At 54.5% G+C, this 27490-nt stretch overlaps 2 protein-coding genes across 3 annotated transcripts in view; one reads left to right on the top strand and one right to left on the bottom strand.

Moving 5' to 3' along the window:
- CDH23 (cadherin related 23) overlaps positions 1–27490 on the top strand; it is a 388322-nt gene that overhangs the window by 319230 nt on the left and 41602 nt on the right. The gene's annotated exons all lie outside the window — the stretch shown is intronic.
- Positions 267–25591, bottom strand: VSIR (V-set immunoregulatory receptor). 2 transcript variants are annotated; one of them, XM_068982460.1, is made up of 7 exons: positions 25410–25591; positions 14124–14549; positions 13236–13292; positions 7110–7217; positions 3151–3178; positions 1650–1846; positions 267–1480 (listed from the first exon to the last, which is right to left on the bottom strand). In XM_068982460.1, exons 1-7 carry the CDS (start codon positions 25489–25491, stop codon positions 1443–1445), a joined length of 936 nt encoding a protein of 311 aa, XP_068838561.1. In that variant the 5' UTR covers positions 25492–25591; the 3' UTR covers positions 267–1442. The 2 variants fall into 2 exon arrangements, with proteins under 2 accessions (XP_068838561.1, XP_068838562.1); XM_068982461.1 differs by lacking the exon at positions 3151–3178.

The following is a 27490-nucleotide window of genomic DNA, read 5'->3' as shown; positions in this document are numbered from 1 at the left end:
CTGCCCGCTGGGCCCTTATCCTGGCCAGAAGCCCGGGCTCTCAGCACCCAGGCCCGGCTCAGCAGAGCCAGCGTAGGCTGCTGGCAGACAAATGCCCAGTTGAAATGACACGTTCCACAGGGCAGTGCCCGGGGTGCCTGTCTAGTTCAAATGGCCCCACCACCCATTTTCACCCCACAGGGTACAGAGATTCCCTCCCCACTCCTCTCCGCGCTTTAGAACTCTTTAATTGAAATTCCACAAAGGATTCCCCTCCTATTTGTATATAAAGACAAACCCGGGTCATGCCTGAAGCAGGAGATGGGGGCAGAGGGCCTAGGGCAGAGCAGGCCCAGACTCTCCGTGGACATGCCCGCTCCTCCCACCCAACAGGGCCCCGCTGCCCTGATGGCTCAGTGGAGAGTGACTGGAACAGAGGTCCTCGAAGACTGGGGGTGGCGGTGGAGGGCTCCCTGGGCCTCAGGCACCTCAGAAGCAGAGCAGGGATTTCAACCCAGCTCTTACAATCTGTCCGTGGGGTTTTTACACTGTCACCCACGTAGTTTTTAATAGCACCCCCCTTCACACTGAAAAGTCGTCATAGTTTGGGCAGTACATTATGTGGTCACCAGCTCTCTTGACCACAGGGAGAGGGGAGGAGCCCTCTCCTCTGAACCTTCCCAGCAGGCCCCCGCCCCCCGCCAGCCCACTCTCCCTCCACTCACCACTATGGCGGGCGGCAGTACAACCTCTGACCTGGCTCCCATTGCCCAAGATGCCAGTTGGCTCACAGTGGTCACCGTGCACCAGGGCGTACTTCCTGTTTTGGGGCTTCCGGCCAGTGCATTCTGGGGACCCAGAGTACAAGGCAGTGGGAACCCCAGATTTGTTTAACCAGTTGATAGCCCCTCAGAGAGTCTGCTGGTTAGAAGGCAGCCAGGTCAGGCAGGCCTAGCCCCAGAGCCTCATGATTACAAAGAGTGAGTCTGATGGATGAGCAGTCTCAGGCGGGAGTGGGGAGCCAGGCCCACCGCAGTGGGAAGTCTCTGCACATCTTGTGTCTTGGGCCTGGAGGGTGGCACTGGGAGGTCTGCCCAGTGCGCATCTATACTCTCAGGTCTCAGGGCTTATGTCCCAGAGAGAAGAGGCTGCCACGGGAGCTGGCAGTCCTGGGGCTTTGAGAACAGAGGTCATCTGGCATCAGTAGCTGGTGAATTTCAGGTCCCTGGGGTGGGATCCAAGCCTCTCACCATCCTTGAGAGAGGGGCTGGACTGTCCAACACCTTCTCCCTTCTGCCATCCAGAGAGGTGGAAGATCTGGCCATCAGGGGTATTTCAAAGCGTCTGAGCTTACAGCTTGGAGGGAAGAAACCAGGGCCAAAGGGACCAGTAAGAGGGCCAGCCCTGGCTCAAATGCCCCTGCCCCAGGCCCAGCCACAACTTCCCACGGGCCCCCAGCTGGTTTAGACGGCCTCAGAATTTGGGGAGTCAGGGACAGGGTCTGCAAAAGAAAGGAAAAGCAGAGTGAAGGGGGGCTCCTCTCTCTGTCATCCCCCCCCCGCACCCCCGCCACAATCCCACACTCTGAGGCTGTGAGGATGCCCAGGAAGGTGGGGAGTGTGGCCGGTACACTGCCGGTCACAGCGCTGTTAGGGAAGAGAAGCACTCACCTAGGGAGGGGAAGAAGACATCCCCGGGGCCCGGTGGAGACAGAGGAGTGTTGGGCTCAGACAGCAGGTGCCGCCCAGACTCAGAAGGCTGCCGCTGGGCCATGTAGGACAGGGGCTGCCTGGGCTTGGCCTCCAGCATCCCATGGGAAGGTGGAGAGGTCTCAAAGCCAGGGTTTTCAATTCCTTGAATGTTGTTGCTGGAGAAGCAGGATAGGAGGTCATGCGTGCTGCCTGGGCTAGGCCTCTGGCCTCCCACCTGGCCTGCCTCACTTCTCTCCCCTCACCTCCCCGCCCTTCCCCTCACCTGCCTTCCCACCCTAGGCCTCAGAAGCATCTCCTAGCAGGAAGGGAGGCTCCAGGGCCAGGGAGGAAAAGCTGGGCTGCACTCCCCACCTGCCCTGAGCTGAGGGCATTTGACCATCCGTCCCCAGGCCCAGGAAAGAAGCCCCAGGGAAGAGCGGCTCTAGGACACTGGCCTCTTGAATCAGGGGACAAGTCTCTCTTTGGTCAGCAGAATTAATGGCCTTAGGACTGATTGTCCCCACAGCTTATCTTGAGCTAAAGGGAGACCTTCTTCCTCCCTAGGAGTGGGACAACCTCTGAGGACCGCTCTAATTCTGAGATGCTAGCAGGATCTAGCTAGGACTTCCTGTGACCTGTCTTAAATATCATCCCTTTCAGACACCAGGGAGGAGCTCTGAATTTGGTGTTACATGTACTGGGGCCAAGTTTCTGAGCATGTCCTATTCCCAAGGATGCCCTCCATCCCAGGCCCAATGCCAGCTTCCTGCCCAGGGCACACCACACATACTCCCCATCCACTCCATCCCCAAGCTGCCCTCCCCACCACCACGACGTCTGAGCTAGGTCAGCCTCTGCCCTTGTGGCCTGACTGCTTTCTCCTTGGGGTGCCCTGCACTCCTTGGGGCCTCAACTCCACATGTGCTGACCTCCTTTGCATGTTTCAGGGTCTGCCTGGGTTCAGCTGCTTCCTCCCCTTCCCCACCCCAGCTGACCACTGAGGCCCAAAGGTGGGTGCATTGCTCATCCAAGCAGCATTGGAGCCAGCCAGCTGGGTGAGGGGTGGCAGGGCAAACAGCCAGTCGGCACAGATGGCAGATAGAAAATGCTCTTCTAACCAGCTGTGCCAGGCAGCTAAACCGGGGCCCTACTGCACGGACATGCCTCCTTCCTGACAGCTGGCCCAGAGCGCAGGGAGGACCAGGAAGTCCATGTCTGTGTTCTCAGCCCTATTGTGATATAAGCAGTGACCAGAGAGGAGAGGGGAAAGAACCTAGTGGAGTCAGGAGAATCAGTCTGTCCTGGCTATAAAGTTCCCCCAACCCCTTCCGCATTAACTGCTGTATAAGAAGCTGGGTGTAGATAGATACTGCCCAGCAGAGACCACAGCCCCCGGAAGGCAAGGAGAGAGGCTGCCAGACTTTGACTGGGATGGCACACTTGTGGCAAGTGTCCCCAGGAAGGTCTCCATGGGCCTTACCTGTCCATCCGCACCAGTTCCTGGGCACCTAGGGACAGACAGAGCAGCTGGTCACAGAGGGAAGGCTTTCCCAGACAGCATCCTGGCCCTCGCTGGCAGACACCCCTCGGGAATGGGAGTGAACCTGGGCAGGGCCGTGCCCAGCCCCGGATCCCACTCCTGCTCCCTCAAGAAGCCAGGAGGTCAGTGTTGTGTGTCTGCCCAGCAGGTGGGGCCTTGCTCAGCGGCCCGTGTTGACCCATGATAAATTAAGCTTGGCATGCATTTGACAAGCGTGTGGGGCAGCTAGGAAACCAAAGGCAGCGGTGGTGATGTTAGGCACTCAGGATCAACCAGAGGCCTGGCTCCTGAACTGTTGTTTCCTGTGTGGCCATTTGTCACGTTCTGGTCGTCAGCCATGATTTACTGGGCAGGAGTGTTGCAAGGTCGGTTCCTAATTAGAGTTCCTGGTCCCCTCTGTTCTGTCCTCTGCATTGCCTAATAGGGTCAACATCTCTCAGAGGAACCCTAGAGGGCCTGAGACTTCATCAGTTCTCAGCCGGGCTACCACTCTCTACCCTGCAGTCAAGCTGCTGCCATCCGGCCCCGCTGTGGAGGTTCCCCATCCCACAAACCGGCCACTAACCAGATGCAGCTACCCCAACTTCCCTCTTTCTGGCAGCTCCCCACGTACTCCCACAGACCCTTCTTGTTTTTTTGAAGAGTTTTGCTGCGCATTACGATGGGGAAACAAGTGGTGGGGGAGGGGCGCAACAACAGAGTACCCACGGGAAGTTGCATACAAGTTCCTGAAATCCCGCGGTATCGGAATCATGGCTGCTTGTTTACCAGGGCGACTCTGTGTGAGAAGTTGCATACAAGTTCCTGAAATCTCGTGGTATCGGAATCATGGCTGCTTGTTTACCAGGGCGACTCTGTGGAGCTTCCTGCAGGCCTCTGCCTTCCCTCAGCTCATCCTGTCCTCTGCCCTTGAAGAAACCAAGTCTGCCTGATCCTAGGGAGGCTGCCGGGCCCGTGGGCCTCTGTGGCACCCTGCCTGCCTCAGTGCTCCCAGCACTTTGTTGCTGTTGCTCGGTCCTCAGCCATATCCGACTCTGCGACCCCATGGGCTGCAGCTCGCCAGGCTTCCCTGTCCTTCACTATCTCCCAGAGCTTGCTCAAAATCACGTCCATCGAGTCAGTGATGCCATCCAACTGTCTCATCCTCTGTCGTCTTCTCCTGCCTTCAATCTTCCCCAGCATCAGGGTCTTTTCCAGTGAGTAAGTCCTTCGCATCAGATGGCCAAAGTATTGGAGCTTCAGCTTCAGCATCAGTCCTTCCAATGAATAGTCAGGATTGATTTCCTTTAGGATGGACTGGTTGGATCTCCTTGCACTCCAAGGGACTCTCAAGAGTCTTCTCCAGCACCACAGCTCAAAAGCATCAATTTTTTGACACTCAGCCCTCTTTATGGTCCAGCTCTCACATCCATACATGACTACTGGAAAAACCATAGCTTTGACTAGACGGACGTTTGTCGGCAAAGCAGTATCTCTGCTTCTTATTACGCTCTCTAGGTTTGTCATAGCTTTTCTTCCAAGGAGCAAGCGTCTTTTAATTTAATTTAATTTCCCAAGCCTTGCTCTTTCTCTTCTTTCTGAGTGTGGCTTACTCCCAAGCACTCTCTCCATGCCCAGCTCTGTGGCAGCACCCTGCCTGGAGCACACCACACACAGTCCTATCTCTGAGCCACTACCCGTGCTCCAGGCCACTCAGCCTCTACCCTGGGGCCACACTCCTGCTGTGTCCCAGGTGACTTCTGCTGCCATAATTCCATCAGCTGCTTCTCTAAAATCTGGATCAAGAAAAATGACCCGAATCTCCACTTGCTCTCCATTTCATACCTGGTTTCTCTAGAATCGTCCCCTCTGGCATCACGTGTGTCTGTCTCTAAACCTTCAACCACATAAGTCTTTTTTTGGAGAGGACAGAGGACTGGCCTCAAAAATACTTATTTATTAGGAGATAAATGACTGATACCTTCCTGTTACTGCATGTATTAAATCTGGGGATAAGATGCTATGAAGTCGTCATCCATCGTGAAAATGGAATTTGTTTAGAGTTTCAGAAGGCGTGCTCGTCATTGGTCATGGCATAGCCCTGGCTGGCCCACCGCACCCCCTCGAGCTTTCTTTCACTGCAGTTGTTCAGCACCCAGCTCATCTGTCCCTTTCTCTGTGAAGCCCTCAGTCTTTAGGTCTCCCAGTACCTGCAGCAGGAGATACTGGGGGCTGACCCCAGGCTGCTCGTGTCCTCAGGACACGGCCACAGCGTTCCGGCCTGGGGGTGTCCCCTCTCTGGTTTTCCTTCCTCCTGCCTGGGACACAGGCAGAGCCCTGGCCCAACCCCTGGGGGGCCCCGTGAGGATCACCAGTGCCTCTCCCCCACCCCGCGCCCGCCTCCACCGGGAATTTGTTTTCCCAGTTCCTGGGGGCTTCCTGGTGGCTCAGAGGGTAAAGCAATGTGGGAGACCTGGGTTCAGTTCCTGGGTCAGGAAGATCCTCTAGAGAAGAAAATGGCAACCCACTCCAGTATTCTTGCCTGGAAAACCCCATGGACAGAGAAGCCTGGTGGGCCACAGTCCGTGGGGTCACAAAGAGTCGGAGACAACTAAGCAGCTTCACTTTCAGTTTCCTGTTCCCTGATGGAGGCGGACCTATGGTCTGGAATAAGAGGGGACAGAAAGCACCTCTTTTGCTGGGAGCCAAGCCTGCCTGAGCACGGCCCCTCGTCATCCCTTCCCCACCTCCATGGAAGCACTCCACAGATGAGCAGGAGCTGAGGGTGGCTCTGTAGCCACACCTCTCCCTGGTTCATCTGCTGGGTTCCTCTTTCTGCTCCAGATCTCTTCACCTTCCCCAACCCTGGGGTGTTTGTGTAGATAAACTGTGGTAGGCTTTGTGAGAGGAATAGGGCCTCCTGAGGGGTGGGGGAGAGTGACCCACTGAAGAGGGACAGAGGGATGTCCAGTTGTTCCAGTCCAGCCAAAGCCCCCCTCAGTTACCTCCTGCAGCAGACAGCAGGGGTGGGGGGCGGTGCGGGAAGAGGTAGGGGAGGCCAGGCAAGGGCCCCCGGCCTCCTGCTCTAGGAGGGCTGAGGCTGGCCGAGGCTTGTGGGTGGAGTCGAAGGAAGGGCAAAGGGCACTGTCACCCGAAGAGACAAGTGAAAAGGCATGACAGCTGGAAACCTGGCTCCACCACATGCTCATAAGTGGTTCCTTGAGGGAGCTCCTTAGCTGCTCTGTGCCTCAGTTTGCCCAGCTTTAAAACGGAGCCAGTAGTAAGACTAGACTCTGTTAGGAGGAGCACATGAGAGAATGTACATAGCAGACTGGACATGGTACCTGGCACAGCAATCCTGCTAGTTAGGGGTCCTCAGCTACGATGCTCATGCGGAGTGTTTTTATTATGCGGTGGAACTATGCTCCCTGAAAACCACTGAGTTGAAAAGCATTGAGTCTGAGTCTTACTCACTAAGTTTTATAACATTTGGTTAGTTATTTAACCCTGCTGATCTTAGGTTTGTGACCTGTAAAAGGAAAGAGTTGAATCAAGTTATCTCGAAGATCCCTCCCAGTTCTGATAATCCAAAGGTCATTTTGTCCCAACTGTTGCTACAAAGACAAACCCACCTATATGTTCAAGCAGGTCCCCCAACAATCTCCGAGTGACACCGCTTTCATAAACAAGTTTCAGCTACTCCATAAGACTGCTCGTTCATTCGACAGATCCCTGTTGAGTATCAAGCCAGCACTGCCAGGGGCCAGTGGGTCCCCTCCTCTCCACCACGGAGCCCAGCTCTTATCTCTTAAAGAGCAGAACCGGGTCAGCCTTTTGCCTTGGCTCTTCCCTGTGGCTGAGCGGGACACTGGGGCAGGTCACTCACTCCCCACCTAGCCCAGGCAGACGGGGATACTCACGGCGGTTGGAGGCCACCTGCCTTTGCTTGTAGACCAGGAGCAGGATGAGGGGGAGGCAGAGAATACCCACAATGCAGGCGCTCGTAGCCAGAGCAGCAGCCGTGATGCCTGAATGGACAGAGAGGCAGCCAAGTCAGGCCCCACTCCCGTTACACCTCCTGAGGGAAACTGAGGCCCAGAGAGGGAAGGCCCAGCAGGATGGGGGCCCGCCTTCACCCAGGCCCCACAGCTAGACCCGCAGTGGCCTGCAGAGGCGTGGAAGGTCTGGGAACCCCAAGAGGGCCAGAGCACCCAGGAATCAGGCCAGGTGCTTACGGCTGAGGCAGCTACAGGGGAGAAAGAGAAGGGGCCTCCTCACAGCCTGCAGGAAACATCTCAACCACCTGGGGCAGGTGGTTGCTCCCTGAAGAGGAGAGCAGGCCCTTCACAGGCCCCGTGTCACAGAGCTCAAGGTCGAAGGAAGCCCGAGAGATAAAAAACTTGTGCAAACAGATGAGTGGTGATAACTACACAGCGAGAATGTAGTGAGTGCCGTTGAGCTGTACTCTTAAAAATGGTTAAAATGGCAATTTTGTGTTATGTATGTTCTATCACAATGAAAAATGAATGAATGAAAAGCCCTGTTTATCCCCCGAGAGACCTCTTGGCTCCAGGACAGGGCCTCTAAAAGTGATCTCACATGTACCATTCACAGGGAAACATCTTGGGGCAGGAACTAAGGAAATGTGAATCCTTGTCCAATTTAAATGTTTTTAAGCTTTCGAAATTACACGCACACAAATTTACACTTTTTTTTTTTTTTCAATTCAACATTTTCTTTCTCCACCTGTACCTGGGCCCCCTCCAGAGACATAATCTAGATACATTCTCCACATGTACAGCATATATGGGATCACGTGACAACTGCTTTTCCCACTTAGCACAGCTTGGACACCGAGAGCTAGCTGTATTGGCACAGAGATCTAGCTCATTCCGCCTAGGGCTTATCACGGGGCTCACCTGAGTTTATTGAAACAGTCCCCTACTGGTGCGTACGTAGGTTGCTTCCATTTCTCAGCATAACTAATAATGTAGCAATGAGCTTGTATAGGCATCTTTGCTCACTCAGGCAAGTACATCACTACATAAAACCTAGCAGTGAAAGTGCTGAGCCAAAGAGTATGTGTATTTTTTTTTTTTTTAGGCTATTGCTAAATTGTCCTGCAAAAAAAAAAATAGTTGTACCGCTTCATGGTCCCATCCACAGCATGGGAGGTTTTATTTGAGTCCATCTGCTGACTCCAGGAGTTTAGCTGGGAACAGACGTGCCCTCAGAACCACAACCAGCATAAATGCTTTTCCTTCCCAATTTTAGCCCTTCCCTCTGACAAAAAAACAATGGGGTAGAATACCTTGTCACAGCGTCAGCTTGGCCCTGGGAGCTTTGGGGAGGTGAACGGGCTCATTGTTGCCTTTGCACTACTTATTTGGGTATAAAGGCTTGTTTTTAATCTCATTGTATTACTGAACAACCCGACAGTGTAAACAAGCTTTCAGAGGGTTTGTTCAGACCTCGGAAGAGAAAAAGCTGTTTTCGGGTGCGTTAGAAGTACCCGCTGGAACAGGGACAGTTGCTCTGTTGTTACAAAGCAAGTTCAGCGCCACATTAAAGCAGGCTCCCCACATATCTTAGTGAGGCTGCACTTTGATGCAGAGTACTGAAAGTAAAACATTTTATAATTCAGACATCTGAGTACCTCTGAACTCCATCACAGGACCTTATTGTGGGCACTGAGAAAATGGCTGCAAAGCACCCTTCTCTGGTCATCAAAGCAGGTGTCCTCCAGACTGGCGTTAAGCAGCGTACGGTGTAGCCAGTTGGTGACCACTGAGCATCTTGGCCCAACCTCTCTCCTGACTGCAGTCCCCAAGCAAAGACTCCCTCTCTTTGGCCCCTCTAGGGGATCAGGTCTTGGTTTCCTTATAGCCTGGGCTGGGAGTTGAGGCTAGGCCCAGGGAGCAGGGTTTGGCTGGAGTTTTGTGGGCCAGCTGCCCTCTGAGACCATGGGCTCCTCTGCAGAGCGCAGCCTCGCCGCAGCTCCCCACCCCACCCCCCATGTGTGGCCAGTACCTGGGGCAGAGTTGGGGAGGTGTCTGGTCCTGTAGCCATCCAGAGGCAGGCTCATGCCGAGAAGGTGATCAGGCACTGGCAGAGGCAGCTGTCCAGCCAGCACCAAGCAGTGTGCCAGGCCCTTACAGAGCGGGGTGGGATAGAAGGGGCTCAGCCTGCTCAGCGAGGCTTTGTCCAGGGCCTGTCAGTACCCAAGGGTGTTTACGGAGGAAGGAGTTCAGCAGGACTGCCTGGTTCCGGGGAGGGGGCTGGATGAAAGCATACATCTGCTGTGCTGCGGGGTGGAGAGGTTGCTTCTCGGGGAGATGGGCTGTCCAGCCTCCTGGCGCAGGTTCAGTGAAAAACCACAGCCCCTCAGCAGCTCAGGGCTCCTGGGCTCCTTCGGTACCGGCTTCCTCATCCCACTCCTCTCTTATCACCTCCCCTGCCGCCTCAAGCTGATATGGGGATTTCATGCACCAGCTACCTTCCTCCTCCCCCAAGATATTAGGAAATTGGGGCTGCAGTTTGCTGCTGTCGTTACTGTTCAGTTACTAAGTCACGTCCAGCTCTTTGCAACCCCACGGACTGCACTTAGAGAAGGGAAACTAAAGAGCTTCTTGGCTGGAAGCATCATTAACTGATCTGGTACCAAGGCTGGCTGTGGAGCCCCTGTCTTTATAGCAGGGACTGGGGTCTTTCCAAACGTAAGTGCAGCAGAGGGCAGGACCCAGCAGTCAGCCCTGGGACCTCCTAAGCACGTGGATCATCAGGCGAATGTTTCACACTGTTAGAAAACAGGATATGCATCCACCTGCCATCTACTTGCCATCCTGCCTTGGTACAGGGGAATGGATGAGATGATTTGGGAACCCAGGCCTAGAACTGCACATTAGAAGTAATAATAGCCAACACATACACAGCACTTACTCTGTGCCAGGCATGGTTCTTAGTGCTTTCTTTACACAGAGTACCTCATTTTAGCCTCAGAACAACCTTAAAAGTATACATACAACCATGATCTCCATTTTACAGATGAAAAAACCAAGGCACAGGGAGGTTCAGCAACTTGACTGATTTCAGGATCTGTGCTCTTAACCACTTCACCACACTGCCTTTCATTAGAGTAGACTCAAGTTGCAAATATGGCCAGCTTAGTACTTAGCTTCGGAGAAGGCAATGGCACCCCACTCCAGTACTCTTGCCTGGAAAAGCCTATGAACGGAGGAGCCTGGTAGGCTGCAGTCCATGGGGTCGCTAAGAGTCAGATACGACTGAGCGACTTCACTTTCACTTTCATGCATTGGAGAAGGAAATGGCAACCCACTCCAGTGTTCTTGCCTGGAGAATCCCAGGGACGGGGGAGCCTGGTGGGCTGCCGTCTATGGGGTCGCACAGAGTCGGACACGACTGAAGTGACTTAGCAGCAGCAGTACTTAGCTTTTTTTTTTTCTTTTATTAGTTGCCAACAGTTTAAAATTGAGAGTTCAAGTAAAATCTGGACTTCTGACTTTGCTTGAAAATTTAGTGACTCTGGCAACCCTGGGCCCCTCTCCTGGCGTGTGACAGTTGGAACTGCATGTACAAACTGGAAGCTGGGTTTTCACCAGTCTCTGCTGCTCCGTACTGTCCTCCCCACCAGCTCCCTGGCCTGTGAGCATTCAGTCTTGGACCCCTGACTCAGCACCTTTGATAACATGGGCTGCCTCCCTGCGAGTTGGAAAGGGACACGCGTGCTCCCGCTGCTCAGTGGACACATGGTACCCAGAGAACAGAAGCACTGTCAAAGCACCCACACCCCACCCCAGAGTATAGCTGGGTTTCCTTTCATCTGAGACTACTTCCACTTTAGTGCCAAGACTCCTCACAGCTGTCGTCTCCAGACCACCAGAACCCAGACTCTGAAAGGGGACTTCAGCCTTTAAGAAGCTTTCAGGTTGACACTTTACCCCTGCCCTTGACATCTGGGACAGAAGTGAATGTGTGCCTGTGGCCATTAAGAAGCCAATTCCCTGCAGACAGTAGTTCAGGGAAGCAGGGAGCAGAGTGAGGCTGCACATCCCATGACTTGGAGAGGAAGGAATATGTCAAAACCTGAGAGCCGAGGCGCCCAGCAAAGGAAACCTGACCTTCTCTCAGCAGTCAAGTTCTGCCTCACCCTTGGGCTCTTATCAGTCAAACTCCTGGAACTCCCCAGGTGACTTCTGTTCCCTTAACTCCAGCAGCTGCTGCTCTCAAGTCTAGAGCAAGAAAAATGACCCAGATCGCCACTCCCTCTCCATTTCACACCTGGTTTCTCTGACACTGTCCCCTCTGGCATCTCTTGTCACTGTCTCCAAGACAGCTGACTTTCAGAAAATGAGTGCTTTTCTGAAAATGAATGGCTTTCAGAGGGGAGGGCCCCAGTTCTCAGGCAGGGTTTGCACACTGAGAACCAGGTTGCTCTGGCTTCTCCTCTTGGCTCTGGAAGACTAAGAACCACTCACTTCATCCATCTGAACCTCAGTTTCTCCATCTGTGAAATGGGAGCAGTGGCAGAGTTGTTCTGCAGGAGCCCTTGGAGGCAGAAGTGGGACTGGGGGGTTGCTCATAGTAGAAGGGGTGATGGGGAAGTGAACACTCAGGGACCCACCAGGTGAGGCTTACCCTGTCCTGTGCACAGCACGTGTGTGCACACATAGTCGTGAGGCTGCCACATGGGCAGGAAGGGGCTGCCGAGGGTGGGTGTGAGGGGGGGGCGCTCTCCACCCTCCCCAGGGAGCCACCAGTGGAGGAAGTGAGGAAGGCAGCAGCTTGGTGCGAGGCCACACATGAGCTCTGTGGTGTGCAGGCGAAGAGGCTGGTTCTTAGTTTCTTAGTTCCATGTGGGTCTGGCTCAGACCAAAAGTGTGTTCTAATTTTATTCCTGGCTAGTCTGTTTGTTGTTTCAAAAAAAAAAAAAGAGTAGTTTGAATAGAAAGTCACCATGGCCTTTGAGTGGGGGGTTGGCTTTGGCTGAGCTTCCTGGCTTCAGCTGTGATGGATGTCCTCCTGGAGGGCAGGGAGAAGACCTGCACTTTCGTGTCTCAGGACCTAGGCAGGAACTGGTCCAGACTGGATGCCAAATAAATACTAATGGAGAGAAGGCTGAGGAAGCCAAGAACCCCTCCTGTCAGAAGAGAGGGCACCCCTAAGACATCTCCCCTTTGCTGTCTCCAAGCTGCTGGGTATTCTCACCTGGACTGCTAGTGCCCAGGCATCCCTCGGAGCAATGCCCCTGCCCTCCATGGGTACCTCTGGCCAAACACCAGGGGGCTGACTGCCACCCACCGCCCTGTGCATCCAATCTCCTTCCCCAGCTGTGCGCACCTCACCTCCAGAAGGCGGGGTGAGCACAGTGCCAGCTGCGCTTTCCTTGTGGGATGCGTGAATTGAGGCCAGTAATGTCACCTCTCTGGGCCTCTGTTTCCATGAGTGTGCCATGAAGTTGGTGCCACCTACTTCACAGGGTTCTTGTAAGAAGCCATTGAGATACCAATACTTAGAAGGACTTAGCACACTGCCTGAGATATAGTAGGAGCTTTAGGAAAGGTCGTTCTGTTCCCCGGCCTCAGCCTCTCCCTCCGCCCTCTCTACACACATGGAACAAGGTTGAGTCCAAGCCAGGAGGACCCACACACACACCGCCCTCCTTCCCATGTGGCAGAGGAGTGGTCCCCACTGAAAACAAGCTCGGCAGCCTGTGGCACCCACTATCTATCATGGGGGCACTTGACCCAAGGTCACTGCCAGGGCACAGCCTCACCCAAGAGTCAGGGGTAGGACTCAGAAGCCAGCTTCCTCAAACTTCAGGCCTTAGAAGGGGCGTGGGCTTCTGGGGGCTGCAGCCCAATGGCTCAGGTGAAGGAGGAAGCAAAAGGGAGGGGCAGCAGCAACAGAGGAGGAATGGGGTTCTGTGGGCTTGGGGTGATGAGGTCAGAGTTCAGAATGAGGTCTGGGTCCAGGGTAAGGACAGAGAAGAACAGAGACTCCAGAGGAGCCAAGAGGTGGTTCCTTACTTTCACTCTCGTTGGAGGAGGGTGGGTACGCGATGCACTTGGATAGTGTTTCGTCGCCTGTGGGAGCAGAGAGAAGGGTCATTAAGTGGGCGTCAGACCCTGGCGGCCAGGAAGACTTGTCCAGGCTGGTGTGCCCTGCTCCTGTCACAGATACCTTTGCTCGTGTCCCCTTGGCAGTGCTGGCCCAGCTGCACACACACACACACACAGAGGCATATTTTCACTGCACAGCCAGGCAACCCCTGCCCATCGCCATGACACCCCCATGGATGTGTGGCTACCTGCCCACACCCACACCTCTATCTAGTCTACTGCCCCTTGTCTTCACACATACACACACACACACACACATACACCCCACCCCCCACCCCACCCACCCCCTAACTCACACAGCAGGTCATATATCACAGCCCTGGAATTGTCGTGAGCAGACACACTCCCAGCCCAAGTTCATGTGCTTAGTCACTCATTCGTGTCCTACTCTTCGCGACGCCATGGACTGCAGCCCACCAGGCTCCTCTGTCCATAGGATCTCCCAGGCAGGAATACTGCAGTGGGTTCCCGTTTCCTTCTCCACTAGTTCCTATACTCTCTCCCATCAAAAAACCCCACTGTCTTAAACAGAGCCCTGTCTGCCCTTCCTCTCCATCACACCCAGCGACCCAGAAAGAGGTGTTCACAGCTCCACATCCTCACACCGCATCCATCACCCCTGGAGTACCAGAGCCACCCATACAGAATCAGACACCCCCTGGCACAGTGTCACACCACCAGACACACAGCGCCACCCCCTACCAGTCACTTGGTCCTCTGCTCATCCTCCCAGACCAGCTCAGACACCATCCCCACAGTGACAACCGCCCCCGGCCACCCCACAGAGGGGCTCACCTCTCTGCACCTGCAGCTCCATGGCTCCAAAGAGCCGCTGCTCCGAGTGGTGGTGCCTGATCTCCACCACCAGGCAGCAGTAGAGGCCGCCGTCCAGCAGCGTCAGGTTGCGCATGGTGATGGTGAAGTTGCCATGGTGGTCGGAGGCCGACTCCAGCCCATAGCGCTGGGCCAGATCCTGGCTGCTGTTGGCCTGGTGGCTACTGTGATGCAGGTGGAGGTCCTGGAACGTGAGGTTGCGGATGGGCCGGCGCTCTGAGCAGACCTGCACCTCGCCCCGCGAGCTGCGGTACCAGGTCTTGTAGAAGGTCACATCGTGCCCTTTGGCCAGGGGGCCCAAGAGCCTGCAGGTGAGGGTGACGTTCTGCCCCTCGGGACACACGTACAGGGAATAGGGCGTGGCAATCTTGAACGCTGTCACCAGGCCTGCTCAGAGAGACGAGAGCCCGTCACCCACCTGAGCCGGCAACACTCCCAGTACCCACCAGAGTAGGGAAGAACCTCGGCCTGGGGCTTCAAAGATATGGGTTCCCCAGCCACAAGCTCAGGGCCAGTCAGCTGACCTCCGCAAGCCTCAGCTTCTTCTTTTGCTCGTGCACACAGCTCCCTCCAGGCTGTGTGGGAGGAGCCACAGGAGCCTCCCCAGGTGAAGCTGGATGAGGCATAGGCGAGACACCAGGCAGGCAGCAGGGTGGGCCAGGCCCGCAGTGTCCCTCTCCCAGGGACATGTGCGCTGACCCCAGCTCCCGTCCCCTCACTGCAGGCACCATGGCTCTGCCCAGATCGGGCCCCTGGCACTTGCAGTTCCCATGCTCAACATATCAGGTGGGAGAAGCAGAAGGCAGTTTGGGAACAGCAGCCCCTTGCCCTGGACCACCCCTCTGGGGGCCATCGGCATCTATTTGCCACTCCTGGGGCCAGCCTGCCCCACACCCCCCTCATCAGTGAGCACTAAGGCACATCTGCCCACGTGAGGCCTGTGCCAGGGGCTCTCTCTCACCTGGATGCTGAAGACAGAGCCTCCCGTGGGAGCTTATGGCCTGGGTAGACAAGTCCTACATCCTGAGAAAGTAACCCCACAGGACAAAGGGCAAAGCCATGCCAGCCTTCGGGGCACTTGAAGGAAAGAGGACATGACCTTCCTGGGGATAGTCAGGAGACTTCTTAAAGGAAGGAGAGTCTTTGGGGTTGATGGACAGACAGGAGCCCAGCACTTGGGAGGCAGTAAAGCAGAAATACCCAAGGTGTCTCAGGGACAAGGACAGGTGTGAAGAAAAGGTCATCTCATCCAGGTGCCTGCCTGCCACCTGGTCTTCTTAGACACATTTTCTCGGTCATTTTGCTTCAATAAGCAAATGAAGCCATCCCCTGGTCCTCTTTACCCTTCCCCCATCTCCCAGCATGTAACCATGTTGACCCCCCCAAAGCACTGGCCCTTTAACAGAAAATTCTGTCTAGCTGTGAGCCTCAGTTTCCTCATGTGTGCAGTGAGGAAAATATTAGCTACAGTGGGGTTGTGAGAGGACAGAATGAGGGAAAGTGGAGAACACGCTATGTGAGCTCTCATGCCCTCTGCAGACAGCGGAGCAATAGCTACAGTTACTAGACATTAGCGATGTTTTCATTTTATTTGGCATCTCAGGGGTTGTTGTGGGCCGACCGGGAAGGAGGGTTTGGAAATATGTACAAGATCCAAATGGATATGCCCCTTCCATTGCCATTGCCTAAACCCAAGATAATAATACCACTTCTTTCCAGACGCCCTCTCCCTGTTTTACAGCCTGTCTCCTTACCCCTCCCCAGAGGAGCTGAAAGCCTGGCCCAGTCAGGAGAGAGGCAGCTGCTGTAGCTTTGGAATGGGCTCAGCCTGCAAAGGAGTCCAATAGCTGGGAGTTACATAGACTCTTAGCCTCAGATGCCTCACTGTAAAACACAGAAGTGGAACAGCTCCCTGCCAGAGTTGAGGCAAAACTACAGATAATTTATGTGAAATGCTCTGAAAGTTGGGGCTTGATACCTGGGAGCTAGATAGGTCTCTAAGTCATTTCTGCAATTCAAAAGACATTTCTTAGGAGTGAAAATAGCACAGAGAAGCCTGCTTTGAATCCTTTCTCACCAAAGTGTGAATGACCGATAACAGCTGTGGCCCAACCTGGGCATGCTTGCATATTTCAAGCAGAGTGTGAGGAGGCAGAAAGACATTTCCCCCAAAGAATATGTCTGCAAGGGTGGAGTTTTAAGCCCCAGAGGGTAAAAAGGACAGAGACGCACCAGAGCCTCCCACTCCTGGCACCTGCATGTGAGAGGGAGCCATGTCTAGGAATCTCAGATTTTGGGGAAGTCATTGCCAAGGTGAGCAAAAACGTCAGAACTTTAGTCAAGATGCTCATCTCCTTTTCAGGGAGAAATGGAGATGTCAAGAAAGGGAAAGTGGTTTGCCTGACGTTCTGGAGCGTATAAACTCAGAACCTGAAGCATGGGGGCTTCAGGTAAAGAAGGATCTAGTTAGGACTAGAAGAATAATAAATAGGATGGGCATGGCCAACAACCCAGTAAGGCAGGTGTTATTTTTATTCCTGTCTCACCAATGAGGAAACTGAGGCACAGAGATGTTAAGTAACTCACTGAAGTTCACAGAGAAAATACCAGAGTCAGAATTAAACTCAAGCACTTAGACACTGTACTAAAAGAAAAAAATTCAGAATTTGGCAGCCCACAGGCCATATTCAGCCTTTAAATATATTTTACTTGAACCTCAAAGTATTTTACTTTTTTTTTTTTTTTGAGATTGCCAAAATTTAAAGTCCAAGAATTTGATACGAAAATTCTAACTTCCAGCTTCTCTTAGAAAATCAGAACATTAACACTAAACCCAGCTTTCCAGATGGTACTAGTGGTAAAGAATCTGTCTGCTAATGCAGGAGACACAAGAGACCTGGGCTTGATCCCTGGATCAGGAAGATCCCCTGGAGGAGGAAATGGCAACCCGCTTCAGTACTCTTGCCTAGAAAATTCCACAAACAGAGGACCATAGTGGGCTACAGTCCATGGGGGTCACAAAGAGCTGGACACAGCTGAGCGCAAGCACACACAGCTTTCCTGTGAGGCACTTGTCAACTGAAACTGAGCAGCAGCCTCCTCTTCCCATGGGGCCCTGTCGCTCTAGCTGGCCGCAGACCCCACCTCTCCCTAATGTTTCCCCCTAGTCTGCTTCACTCTCTTCCCATCAGTGTCCCACGGACATTTGAGTTTCTGGTCCGTGAGTGGGCTCCTTGGTTTCTAACCAGGGAGGCATTCCACTCCCCAAGCCCACTGTCCTACAGATACAACAGTCAGGCTCAGAGAGAAAGTGATCCACCCAAGGCCCCCAGTGGAAACCGAGCTACTGAATGTGGCTGTGCCAATAAATGGAAGTGGGAAGTAGTCACAGAAAGGGCCCTCTGAGGAAGAACAAAAACCCACCCAAAGAGTGGACCTGGATCAGCTCTGCCCTGTGCTCCCCCTCTTCCCCAGCCAGCCACGTGACAGCTCCCACCAGCACTTCTCCCGACTGAGACCCCATTTTCCCTTTCCCCAACGTTGTCTTTAGCCCCAGAACTGCCCCCAAGGGTGTGAGCCGAATCCAGATCCAGCAGTACTGGCAGAGCATGCACACCCTGGGGGCCAGGGGAAGGCTGGCTCAGTGGAGGCCAGGGCTGCATGTCTGGGTGAGTGGAGGCAGAAGCAAGAAGTGGAGCTCAGAGCCGAGCAGGGTGGGGACTGTCAAGTGGACAGAGGTGTGGATGGGGTGGGGCGAATATGTAAGCAAGATGAGGCTAGCTTGTGGGCAGGATAGGTGTCTGTGAGCACAGGGTGATGGGGCAGGGTGGGAGCAAGCAGCAGGGCCTCCAATGGGGCACCAGCCCAGGGCCTCCCTGGTCCAAGCAGTGATGTTAGGGACCGCAGAATTCCCCAGAAAAGCAGTGGGGACGTGCTTTTCAGCCCAAGAGGCAGATTCTTTGCAGATTCACAGGGGAACACAGAAGTGGGGTTCAGAGACAGAGCTGGGGAGGGTCATTGCTCAATTCCTGACACCCCAAGCACCCCAGAAGGCCCTCTTCCCCTTTTAGAAAAAGGAGAAGCTACACTGGGCTTTAGGTTTGGGTGTGGGAGAGAGTATTCAGTTCCAACAAACGGACTGGATGGTGTGGGCCAGATGTCCACAGGACTTGTCCTGGGGGAGAGAAAACATCTTGTTTGTTGTGTCTGAGACTCCAACCAGAATAAGGCCAGGGGCAGCCTGTCCTTAGGTGGACTCGCAAGGGCACAGTGTTAGGGAAAACTACACACGTGCCCCGTGCCTTCCACGACTGCACATACACATGTGTGTTATCAGGGGCTATAAATAGCCCAGCTGGAATTATAATTATTTAGTCAGAGGATGTTGCTTATTGTAAGCAGCAGATCCTTTTGGACACCTGGGGCATTGTCGGAGACTGGGGAGGAAGGCCCCTGGCTCCAGGGTGGCCGAGAGCATGTGGAACAGGAAAAGGCCCCAGGCCCTAGGCTGAGCCTGTGCCTGTGTGGGAACCATCCATCACTGTGCTGTTTTTAGGGCCCAGCCCCGTGCCGCCCCCCACCACCACCACCCTGCTGCTGGGTGAGTTTGCAGAAGCATGTGCAGGAAGAATGTTGTGACCCTGGGGTAATTCTAGGTCTAGGATTAAAACTCTAGCCTGGGTGGGCAGATCCCTGGGCCCCAGTCCCCACTTAGCCATGCCCTTACTGTGTGCCTTGGGCAGGTCCCATCCTTCTCTGGGTCTCCCTTTCTTTATCCTGTCTTGAGAGAGTTCCCACATTCCTAGCCACCTTCCAGTTCTGAAACCCTGTGGCAGGTGAGAAAGGCTGTCTTTCTTCAGGGCAGAGAAGGGTGACAAGAATGGGCAACAATACGAAGATGACCACAGGCATTTATGAGCACTTCTTACATGTTAGGGCTTGCTGAGCACTTGGCACTCATCTAATTCTCATAACCTCTGATGTAGCTCTTATTATCCCCATTTTAAAGAGGAAGAAATAGAATTAGAGAGGTGAAGCGATTTGCCCAAGGCCACACAGCCCTATGTGGCTGAACAGAGGCCCACACCTTGGACAAGCCAACACTGCAGACAGGAAGAGCCCTCCACCCCTCCAGCGGGTGGGGCTAACACTTCATCCTCTAGCTAATCAGAGTGAACTGACCTCCAGTTGACTTCTGCGCTCTCCATGCAATTATCCTTGCTCTGCCTCAGACCCAAAGCAAAAACATCATTCTTTCATTCCACAAATATTTACTAAGGTCCAAACTTGAGCCAGGCCCAATGCAGAGAGGCCATGGGGGTGCAGAGTTCCTTAAGGAATTTCCACTCAGAATTCAGTCCTGCTTCTGCCACTTTCTAGCAATGGGACCCTCAGCCACAGAGGGGCTGAGCCTCTTGTAAAAGCTTCTATTCTAGTCTAAGAGAAAGTTCTTGTTTGGCTTCATCTCAAGATGCTAGTTTTTGTGACCCCTTTCCCCCGCAAGCAGGCACCTCGTGAAACTCTTTGGGTGTGCATGGGATGGGGGTGGGGGTGGGGGTGGGGGTGGGGGTGGGGGGGAGGGCATGTAAACAGGCCTGTGTATTTTCCCTGACCAGGCATGAACTTAGCCCACAGTCACCAAGGCAACACCCTGGCCTTTGGAGGTGGGTCCCTGGTTCAATTAGTCAGGCCTAGAAGGCCCCACCCAAACAGCTAGACTGTGTCTAGCTGCTAGGGGCTGTAAGTAAACAGTTACTCATGGCCTGCTATTGCTGGCCCTGTGCTAGATGCAAAAGGCCAGGTCCTCGCCCTCACAGCGGACCCCAAATGGACCCTGCCAGGGCAGTCCATGAGGGTGTAAGGAAAGGCCAGGCTCTGTCTTTATCAAGATGCCGAGCACAGAGGGCAACAGAGGTAAGGACCAATCAGGACTGGTCCTGATTCCAGCGCTAAGCTCCAGGAAGTAGCTCCAGAGCAAGGGGCTGAGGGCCCAAAGCTGGCAGGTCCGCCCGTGGGCCTCCGTAGCCGGTGAGGACAAAGGGCATCTCAGATGTGTTTATTGATACCTCCTCCTGCAGGAAATGTCCATTCACATCAGACCAAGGAGTCTAGGAAGGGGAAGCCAGGCTCTATGGGAGGAAGTGGCATTTCCAGCACCTTGGGAAAGCATCGCTGCCTCTGGGGCTGGAGGCTGCTGGCCAGCACACCTCCCCAGGGAGAGCCTGGGGCTGGCCAGAGCTGTACCGGTGACCACTCCTCTGGATGGCTCCTTCCTCAGCTCTCCCAGGCCTCCCCTGAGGACGGCTCTGTGTAGCCCAGATTGCCAGCTCCAGCAAGCTCCCCTCAAGATCCTGTGCTTTGAGGACGTCCTGAGGTTCAGGTTCATATCTCTTTGTGCCTGCCCCTCAGTGCAGGAGGCTTGGTGGTCATGGCAGCAGCAGGTGCTTACTCTGTGCCAGGCATCATTCTGATCACTTTTACATTGATTCCCTTATTGAATCCCCGCTCTCTGTGAAGTAGGACTGTGACCATCTCCACTTTACCGATGAGGAAACTGAAGCACAGAGAGGCTAAGTAACTTGTACAGAGTTTCACAAATAGTACTTGGTGGTGCCAGGATTTGAGCCCAGGTCATCTGGCTCCTGAGGTCTGCAGTGTAGAAGTAGCCGAGGATTAACCACGGTCCCCACCTCCTTCCTACAGATGTACAGTGTGACCTGGCCAATGGGGCTGCCAGCTCCCTCTTGGGACAGCCAGCTGGTCCCAGCATGAGGAGAGGACCCAGCTAGAGCCACTGTATTTATTTGGAGAAGGCATTGGCGGGGGCGGGGGGGGGGGGTGGCGGGAGAATTGGGGTCTGGAAGAAGCCCAGATTGGCCTGCTGACCCTGTCCTGGCCTCTTAGGATGGGAAACTGCCCTCCCTCCCTTCTTCCAGGAGAGCTAAACTGCCCCCTGCCACCAGCTGCCACTGCACAGTGGGGAGTTTTCTTTTGCAGTGGAGAGGCGCTGACGGCATCAGCATAAGGAGTTTTACTTTCAGTTTGATGGCATTAAATAACATTGAATCACATAGAGAGAAGGCTATTCCCTTTTCAATTCTCTTTCAGTCCTGATTACATCAAAGAGAAAGTCCTAATTTGATACCAATGTATCTCCAAAACATCTCTATTATATGCTAAGCTCGTCGTCTTTTTTTCCTTGCAAGGTATAGCAGGCTTGGAGCCTTCTCCAGGCTATAGTTTCCAATCAGAACTTACCATATTTGGTTTTCCTATTATGCACTTTTATGATTTTGTTCTATTTATGGCAAGTGACACTGGCTTTCCATTTATGGCAAGTGATATACAGTTTCCTTTTAAAATCTATTTACCTAAGTAAAAGAAATGAGTAGATTTTTTAAAGTACATATGGTAATAGGCAGACACTGTAGAAATCCCCAAGGTGGTGAAGAAATGGACTGAAGGTCAGGAAACACCATCATGGAATTACCCTTCAGAAGCATGTCTTCAGCTTTGCTGAGACCCTGTTACCCAGCCTACTCAGGGCTTAGATAAAGAGGGAGTGTGTGTTTGTGGTCCCATAGTAAGTGAACAGCAGAGGCAGGACTTGACCCCCTGGTCCCCATGAGAAGTAAGATCCTGTGTAGAAGGGTTAAGAGACTAGGCTGGCTTGCCAAGGAGCAGAGCAGCTTCATTACTGAATTATTGGTGTGCACAAAGGTGGCCATTGTTTTTCTCCCTGGGGATGGCCAGCCAAAGTAAAATAGGCTGAACATTAAGCTCAGTTACAAGACCCTAAGAAGGCAAGCAAACCCTGGCTTGCCTTGAAATTGCAGAGTCCCCATCTCCAGGGAACCTTAAGAGGAGCCTCTACAGGCACCTGCATGGGCATTTCAGACTCAAAGTGCATAGAGGTGGCACAAAGGGCTGGACTCAGCACCCCAGACCTCCAGGATTCTAGAGAGCCCTGCCCCGGGAAGCCAGTCAGTGCCTTCCCGTGCTCTGGGCACTCTGTTGGACAGCAAGAGCGCTAAGGAGCTTAGCTAAGAGCTAAGGCAGCAAGGAGCTGAGACAGTAAGCCAGTGGCATGCAGCCGTCAAAAGCCAGGAGACAGAATCATACCACACAGCCAGAAGCAGGTGCCAGGTGCTATATTGTGTGTGTACCCTTCGCCACAGCCTCTTGGGGAGGCACTGTCATCGTGCCTCTTGGAGAGATGATAGAACCTGCTCAGGCATGCTGAGCAATGCACAAAATCACAGAGCAGTACAGGGCCATCTTGAGAGGTGAATGGAGGGCTCATTGCCTCCCTGAGCTGGACTGTTAAGTAACGGGTTGTACAAGAAACCCTGGCAGGCAGGGCACACGACTCCAAGTCCCTAGCTTCGCCATTCTCACACATGGTGGCATCAGGAAGGCCTTGCATGTGCCAGCACTGCTACTGAGGGGTCCCCAGGCTCTATCAGAAGCTGTCCTGCTGCTCCTGGTCCCCCTCCGCTGGTGAGGCCAGACTGCTCCTGGATGAACAGCTGACTTAAAACCTGGAGCCTCAAACTCAGTCTTTGGGACTTGGTCAGTGCTGGTTGAGGGGTCACTGCCAGTATACCCGATGGGCACTGAGGACCCTTGCCTCCCTCTCTTCTTTCCCTCAGTCTACTTGGCCCTAAGACCCCCTGTGTGTGTTGCATATAGGGAGGTCACCCCTCAGCAGTGTACCTCCCACTGGGGCCACCCTGTCCCTGGAGGTCAGACCCAAGCAGGGAACCTTTGCCCCATTTGGGAGAAAAAGAGAGCAACCAGCCCAGCCAGGGGCTCCCCAATATAGCTGGGGACCCCTTTCATGGCCTCAAGGCTGCTTATCTCCACCCCAGGGCTTCTGGGCAGAGGATTGTGGATTTCCTAAGTCTAGTCTTTGCTGTGTCAGAGGCTTGCACCATTGGGTTACTCAACAAGGGCCTGCAACACTGCTTACCATACAGGGAAGGATGGGCTCCTCCTTCCCTAGTGCACCTCCATGGACTAGACCGAGTTGGAGACTCCTGAGACCTCCTGGTGAGGTCATGGCAAGGTCAATAACTTCCATAGGCCCTAGGGATGCCAAAGAGGAAGAAGAGGCTCTGCCATCCTTGGGGTCTTCTGGGTCCTGGCCTCCTAGGTACCTCCCTCCACCCATCTCACCCTGAGTCAGGTCCAGGAAAGGGGTATCTGCAACTTCTCCTGGGCTCCTAAGCATCAGGCTCACCACCACCATTCTCCACAGTGCTGGCCCAGCCCCAAGAGCTAGAGAGCAGGTCTGCACCAGCCACCCCATCTCACCTTCCCAAAGCATCAATCCTGCCCAGGACAACCCAACACCTCAGTGGGCTGGTAAGCGTCAAACCTGCCCAGGGCAGGAACCTAGCGGGCTGGTAAGCAGGTCTTTTCAGTTCACAGACCCTCTGGACCATGTCTGCAATTAGGCCTGCCCATCTCTTAGCCCCCTTGTTGCACACTCTACTAGAAAGCAGCATGAATACTCATTAGCACACCCATATTACAGTTAGGAATACTGAGTCCCAGACTAGTTCAAACCTAACAATTCTCATGACTCCTTTCAGTGGAAGACTGCTTCAAACCCTAATTATCGCCCTGAGCTGGGCCCAGGAAGAGATGGAGTACCAAGCTGTCTCTGGGACGTCTCCGGGCTGTGTAGACAACACGAAGCGAGGGGCTCCGAGCCTCCGTGTTGCTGGCTGCTCTGTGAGCCAGTGCCCTGTGCGCTCATCCTCTGGAGCTCAGTTTCCCAAACTGGGGCTGCTGAGCAGAGAGCAGCCCAGCCAGAGGAGGACCCAGGGCAGGGCTAAGAGAACTGACAGCCTCTCAGGGTCACTTGGAGAGGCTGGGACAGGGCAGGGCTCTGTAGCCAGTGGGCTGCTGGCCTTCCTGCCTGCCACCATCCCCTGCTCCTCTGGGAAACCATGTCTGCCACGAGCCATGGCCTTGGTGCTGAGACTGCTCCCCCGCCCGCTTGGACTCTTCCTGGGGAGCACCCAGTCAAGGGCTTAGGCAGCCATGTCTGCGGGGTGTGGGCTCCCTCCTCCTCGTAGGAGGCCAGGCCAGCCTTCCAGCGCTGAGATGGCATGAGCCTTCCTGCCCTCAGTTTCTGAGGTGTTTTCCAGGTTCTCTCAGGCTCCTCCTCTTGCTCTTACCCTGTCGTCCGCTCCCTCCTCTTCTTCCGACTCGCCCACTGGGTCCCGTGCCAAGCTCCCCAGCTCCCTCCTGCCTCCCTCCGACTCCCTGCATGACTCACACTTTCCCTCCGCCTTCCCAGGGAAAAAGTTTAAAAGTTGAGTTCCATAGGCTGCCTGCTGGTCCCCTCCTCCCTCACGATGCAATTTCTCCAATCCTAGACAGACAAGAACTGTCGGCCAGACTATGGGTGCCAGGACCTCCTTTGCCCACCCCCCAACTCAGGGAGCCCCTGTGTCCTGACCAGGATACCACTTAGAGCTGTGAAAGTCTGGACTTTGGAAGAGGAAAGTGACACCTTCCCATGTATGGCTTCTATGTTTGAGCTAAGGAAACTGAGGCCCGAAAGATGCTATAAGTTATCCAAGGACCTAGAAGGGTCTCATAACTGAGCTGGGAAATGCCCCCATGTTCTCCCCAGCGCATGCCCTACATCAGTCCCCCCGAGGGCAGCTTTGCTAGAATGCCAGAAATCGGCTAACCGCTCAGCACTCAGACCCTCAGAGGGGTGTGCGTGTCCAGCGGTAGACCAGTGGCCACACTGACCAGTGCCCACCAAGGCTCAACCGTGAGTGTCACCAGGGTATAGGACAGTGGCTGTGAGTATACAACTCCCCTACTGTGTGAGATCCTGGAGCCCTAAGGCGGGGCAGGGAGATGCCGCAGGTGTCAAATGCCAGGGGCATTCACTAGAACACACTGGGTTGTCTCCACCGGGTCCACCTCCTGTTCGGCAGAAGGTGCTCGTGCCCTGGGCTCTCTGGGCTGGGAAGGCTTGGACAGGCAGCCGCTTAGGCAGCTGTCAACAAACAGATGTGCCCATCACCCAGCCAGGGCACTTGGCAGAGAGCTGCTGCCCGCTGCCAAGTAGTCCTAGCAGCCTCTCTGCCGTGGGGGGTGCGGCGGGTCACAGGGGGCTGAAGGGGGCTCCCAGGGCACCCCTGTCTGACCTGTGATCCCTACCCTGCCCGCTGTGTTCTCCCGGTGCTCCTCCCCCGCACCCAGGCTCGCCAACCTTACCTCGGGAGGCAGCCAGGAAGAAGGCGAGGAGCACAGGCCTCCAGCGCCGGCTGCCAGCCTCCGGGACTGGGGGAAAACCCATGTCGCCGTCGGGCAGAGCTGCGTCTGGCGCAGCGGGGCCAGAGCGGAGCCCAGGGGCGCGCAGAGGGTACTCCTGGTTCGCAGCGAGCGGACGGGACGCGGCCGGCGGGGAAACCTCCGGGCGAGTGAGTGTCGAACAAGTGAGCGCAGACGGCCGCCCGCTCCGGGGGCCCCACAGCACCCCCGAGCGGCCATGGAGGGCACTGCCTCTCCAAGGCTCCACGGGAGGGACTTCCCACTGTCCCGCACAGCCTGGCGCTGTACCGTGGGGGAGCCAGGCAGTATCCCAGAGAGTCAGCAGCGCAGCTTGATTGCTAGTTTCAAGCCTTTTCTTCTCTCCTCTATTCCTGTTTGCAGAGGATTAGTATTGGTGCAAAGCCTGAGAAGTACATCTACGTCTAACTTAGCATCCTCATTATAGATTGTATCAGCCCTCACCCACCAGCAGGGGCTTGAACCGATCACCCTCCAACCCAGCCCAAGTCCTGATATGTAGTAGGCACTCCCAGTAGTGGAATGGATGGATGGAATCTAACTTTTGTAAAGAGCTGGGTGAGTTGGAGCAGGCTCGACTGTAGATTCCAGAGCCTGCAACACTCTTGTGCACATGTACCCATGCATACAGGTGCAGGCTTGTCACACCCCTACAATGGGACATGTGTGTGGGGTGTGTGTGTGTGTGTGCACACAACACTGGGTAGTGTGTCCCATAGAAAATCACCAGCACTCCCCTGGCCCAGGCCCCAGCATCACCTCCCACCCTGCAGCCTCTCTTACTCCCTGTACCTCAGATGTCTGCAGGATGCTCTCACCCGTGCCCACCTCTAGCCCTCTGCTCTTGCACCACACCCAGTACTGGCGCTCCTGGCAATGTCTCTCTCCTTTCTTCAAGTTCTTCTTATCGCTCAGGGCTCAACTCAGGCTCTTTCCCTTTACAAAGCACCCTGAATCTCCCCTGAAGGTCTCCAAACAGTCTACACCCCTTTGTCTACCACACCAAGCCTGGTGTTACCGAACAGCTGGTCTTCCCCCCAGGCTCATTTGCTCTCCTGGGCTAGACTGTGAGCTTTTGGAAACCAGGGTCTGTCTCTGATGTTTCCGAGTCCCTGGCACAAAACTGGGCATAGGGGAGATGTTTGATACACACTTCTCTGAATGGATAAGTTGATGTATAAGTGAGTAGTGATTTCCCAAATAGAAGTGGAGGTGATAACGGTAAGGGCCAGGGATCAGGGGAGAGGGAGAGCCCAGCACTGTACTGTGTTTACCCCAGCCTAGGTGAAGCTTCCAAAGGCTTTGCCGACCCGTTAAGGGTCTTGACCTCACAAGCAACACCCAGGCTGAAAGACAAAGTACAGTCAGAGTCCGTGTGGGTCAGGATGGTGAGACTCAAGGAAAGCCAGGAACTCTGGGTATCCCATGGGCAGACTGGTCCAAGTCAGAGATTCTCTGAATGCTTCCAGCCCTCACTCCCAGGGTAGGGAGAGCTGCAACAGAGGAAGGGTGGGCATCATGCTATTACTATGTGAACTGGCATAGGCCAAGTCTCCCTGAAGCCAGGGACTCCCCCTGGGCTGGGAGTCCCAGTGATTTCCAGGACAAAATCCAAGTTCTTGGTCACAGTCCTGATCTTGTGACCCTACTTTAGGGGACAGCCTGGGCCCTTCTTCCTGTCAGAGTGTGAGTTCTTCCACCCAGGAAAGTTACAAAGCCAACTGAAACCAGGTGGGTGCCAGGCGCTCTTCCCACCCTGGCCATTGTCCGGTGGAAGTGAGGTGGGGTCACTGTAGGGTGAGACCCTGGAGCACCTGCTCTCCCTCCCCTCCTCCCTTCCTGGCTTGGCCTGGCCCTGACCACCCTTGAAACCAGACTCCCTCTGCCCCAGGACCTAGAAGATGGGTATGAGGAGGCTGGGATTGGGGGAAGGGAGCAACTGCTCTGCCAACCCCTTACCTAGAGGGCGAGAACACCTGAGCTGGGCACAGTCCCCCTGCCCTCCA

Source organism: Capricornis sumatraensis, chromosome 10, assembly GCF_032405125.1.
Source record: "Capricornis sumatraensis isolate serow.1 chromosome 10, serow.2, whole genome shotgun sequence".
Lineage (NCBI taxonomy): Eukaryota > Metazoa > Chordata > Mammalia > Artiodactyla > Bovidae > Capricornis > Capricornis sumatraensis.
Note: the sequence above shows the minus strand (reverse complement) of the source record. Positions and strands in the feature narration are given on the sequence as shown.

Bases quoted from the DNA above. Each gene is read 5' to 3' on its own strand.
- VSIR (XM_068982460.1), bottom strand. From the start codon at position 25,491: ATGGGTTTTCCCCCAGTCCCGGAGGCTGGCAGCCGGCGCTGGAGGCCT. The intron at 14,550-25,409 runs GTAAGGTTGGCG...CTCTCTGAGCAG, and splicing joins CTTCCTGGCTGCCTCCCGAG to GCCTGGTGACAGCGTTCAAG. The intron at 1,847-3,150 runs GTAAGGCCCATG...CTGCTTCTCCAG, and splicing joins GAACTGGTGCGGATGGACAG to CAACAACATTCAAGGAATTG.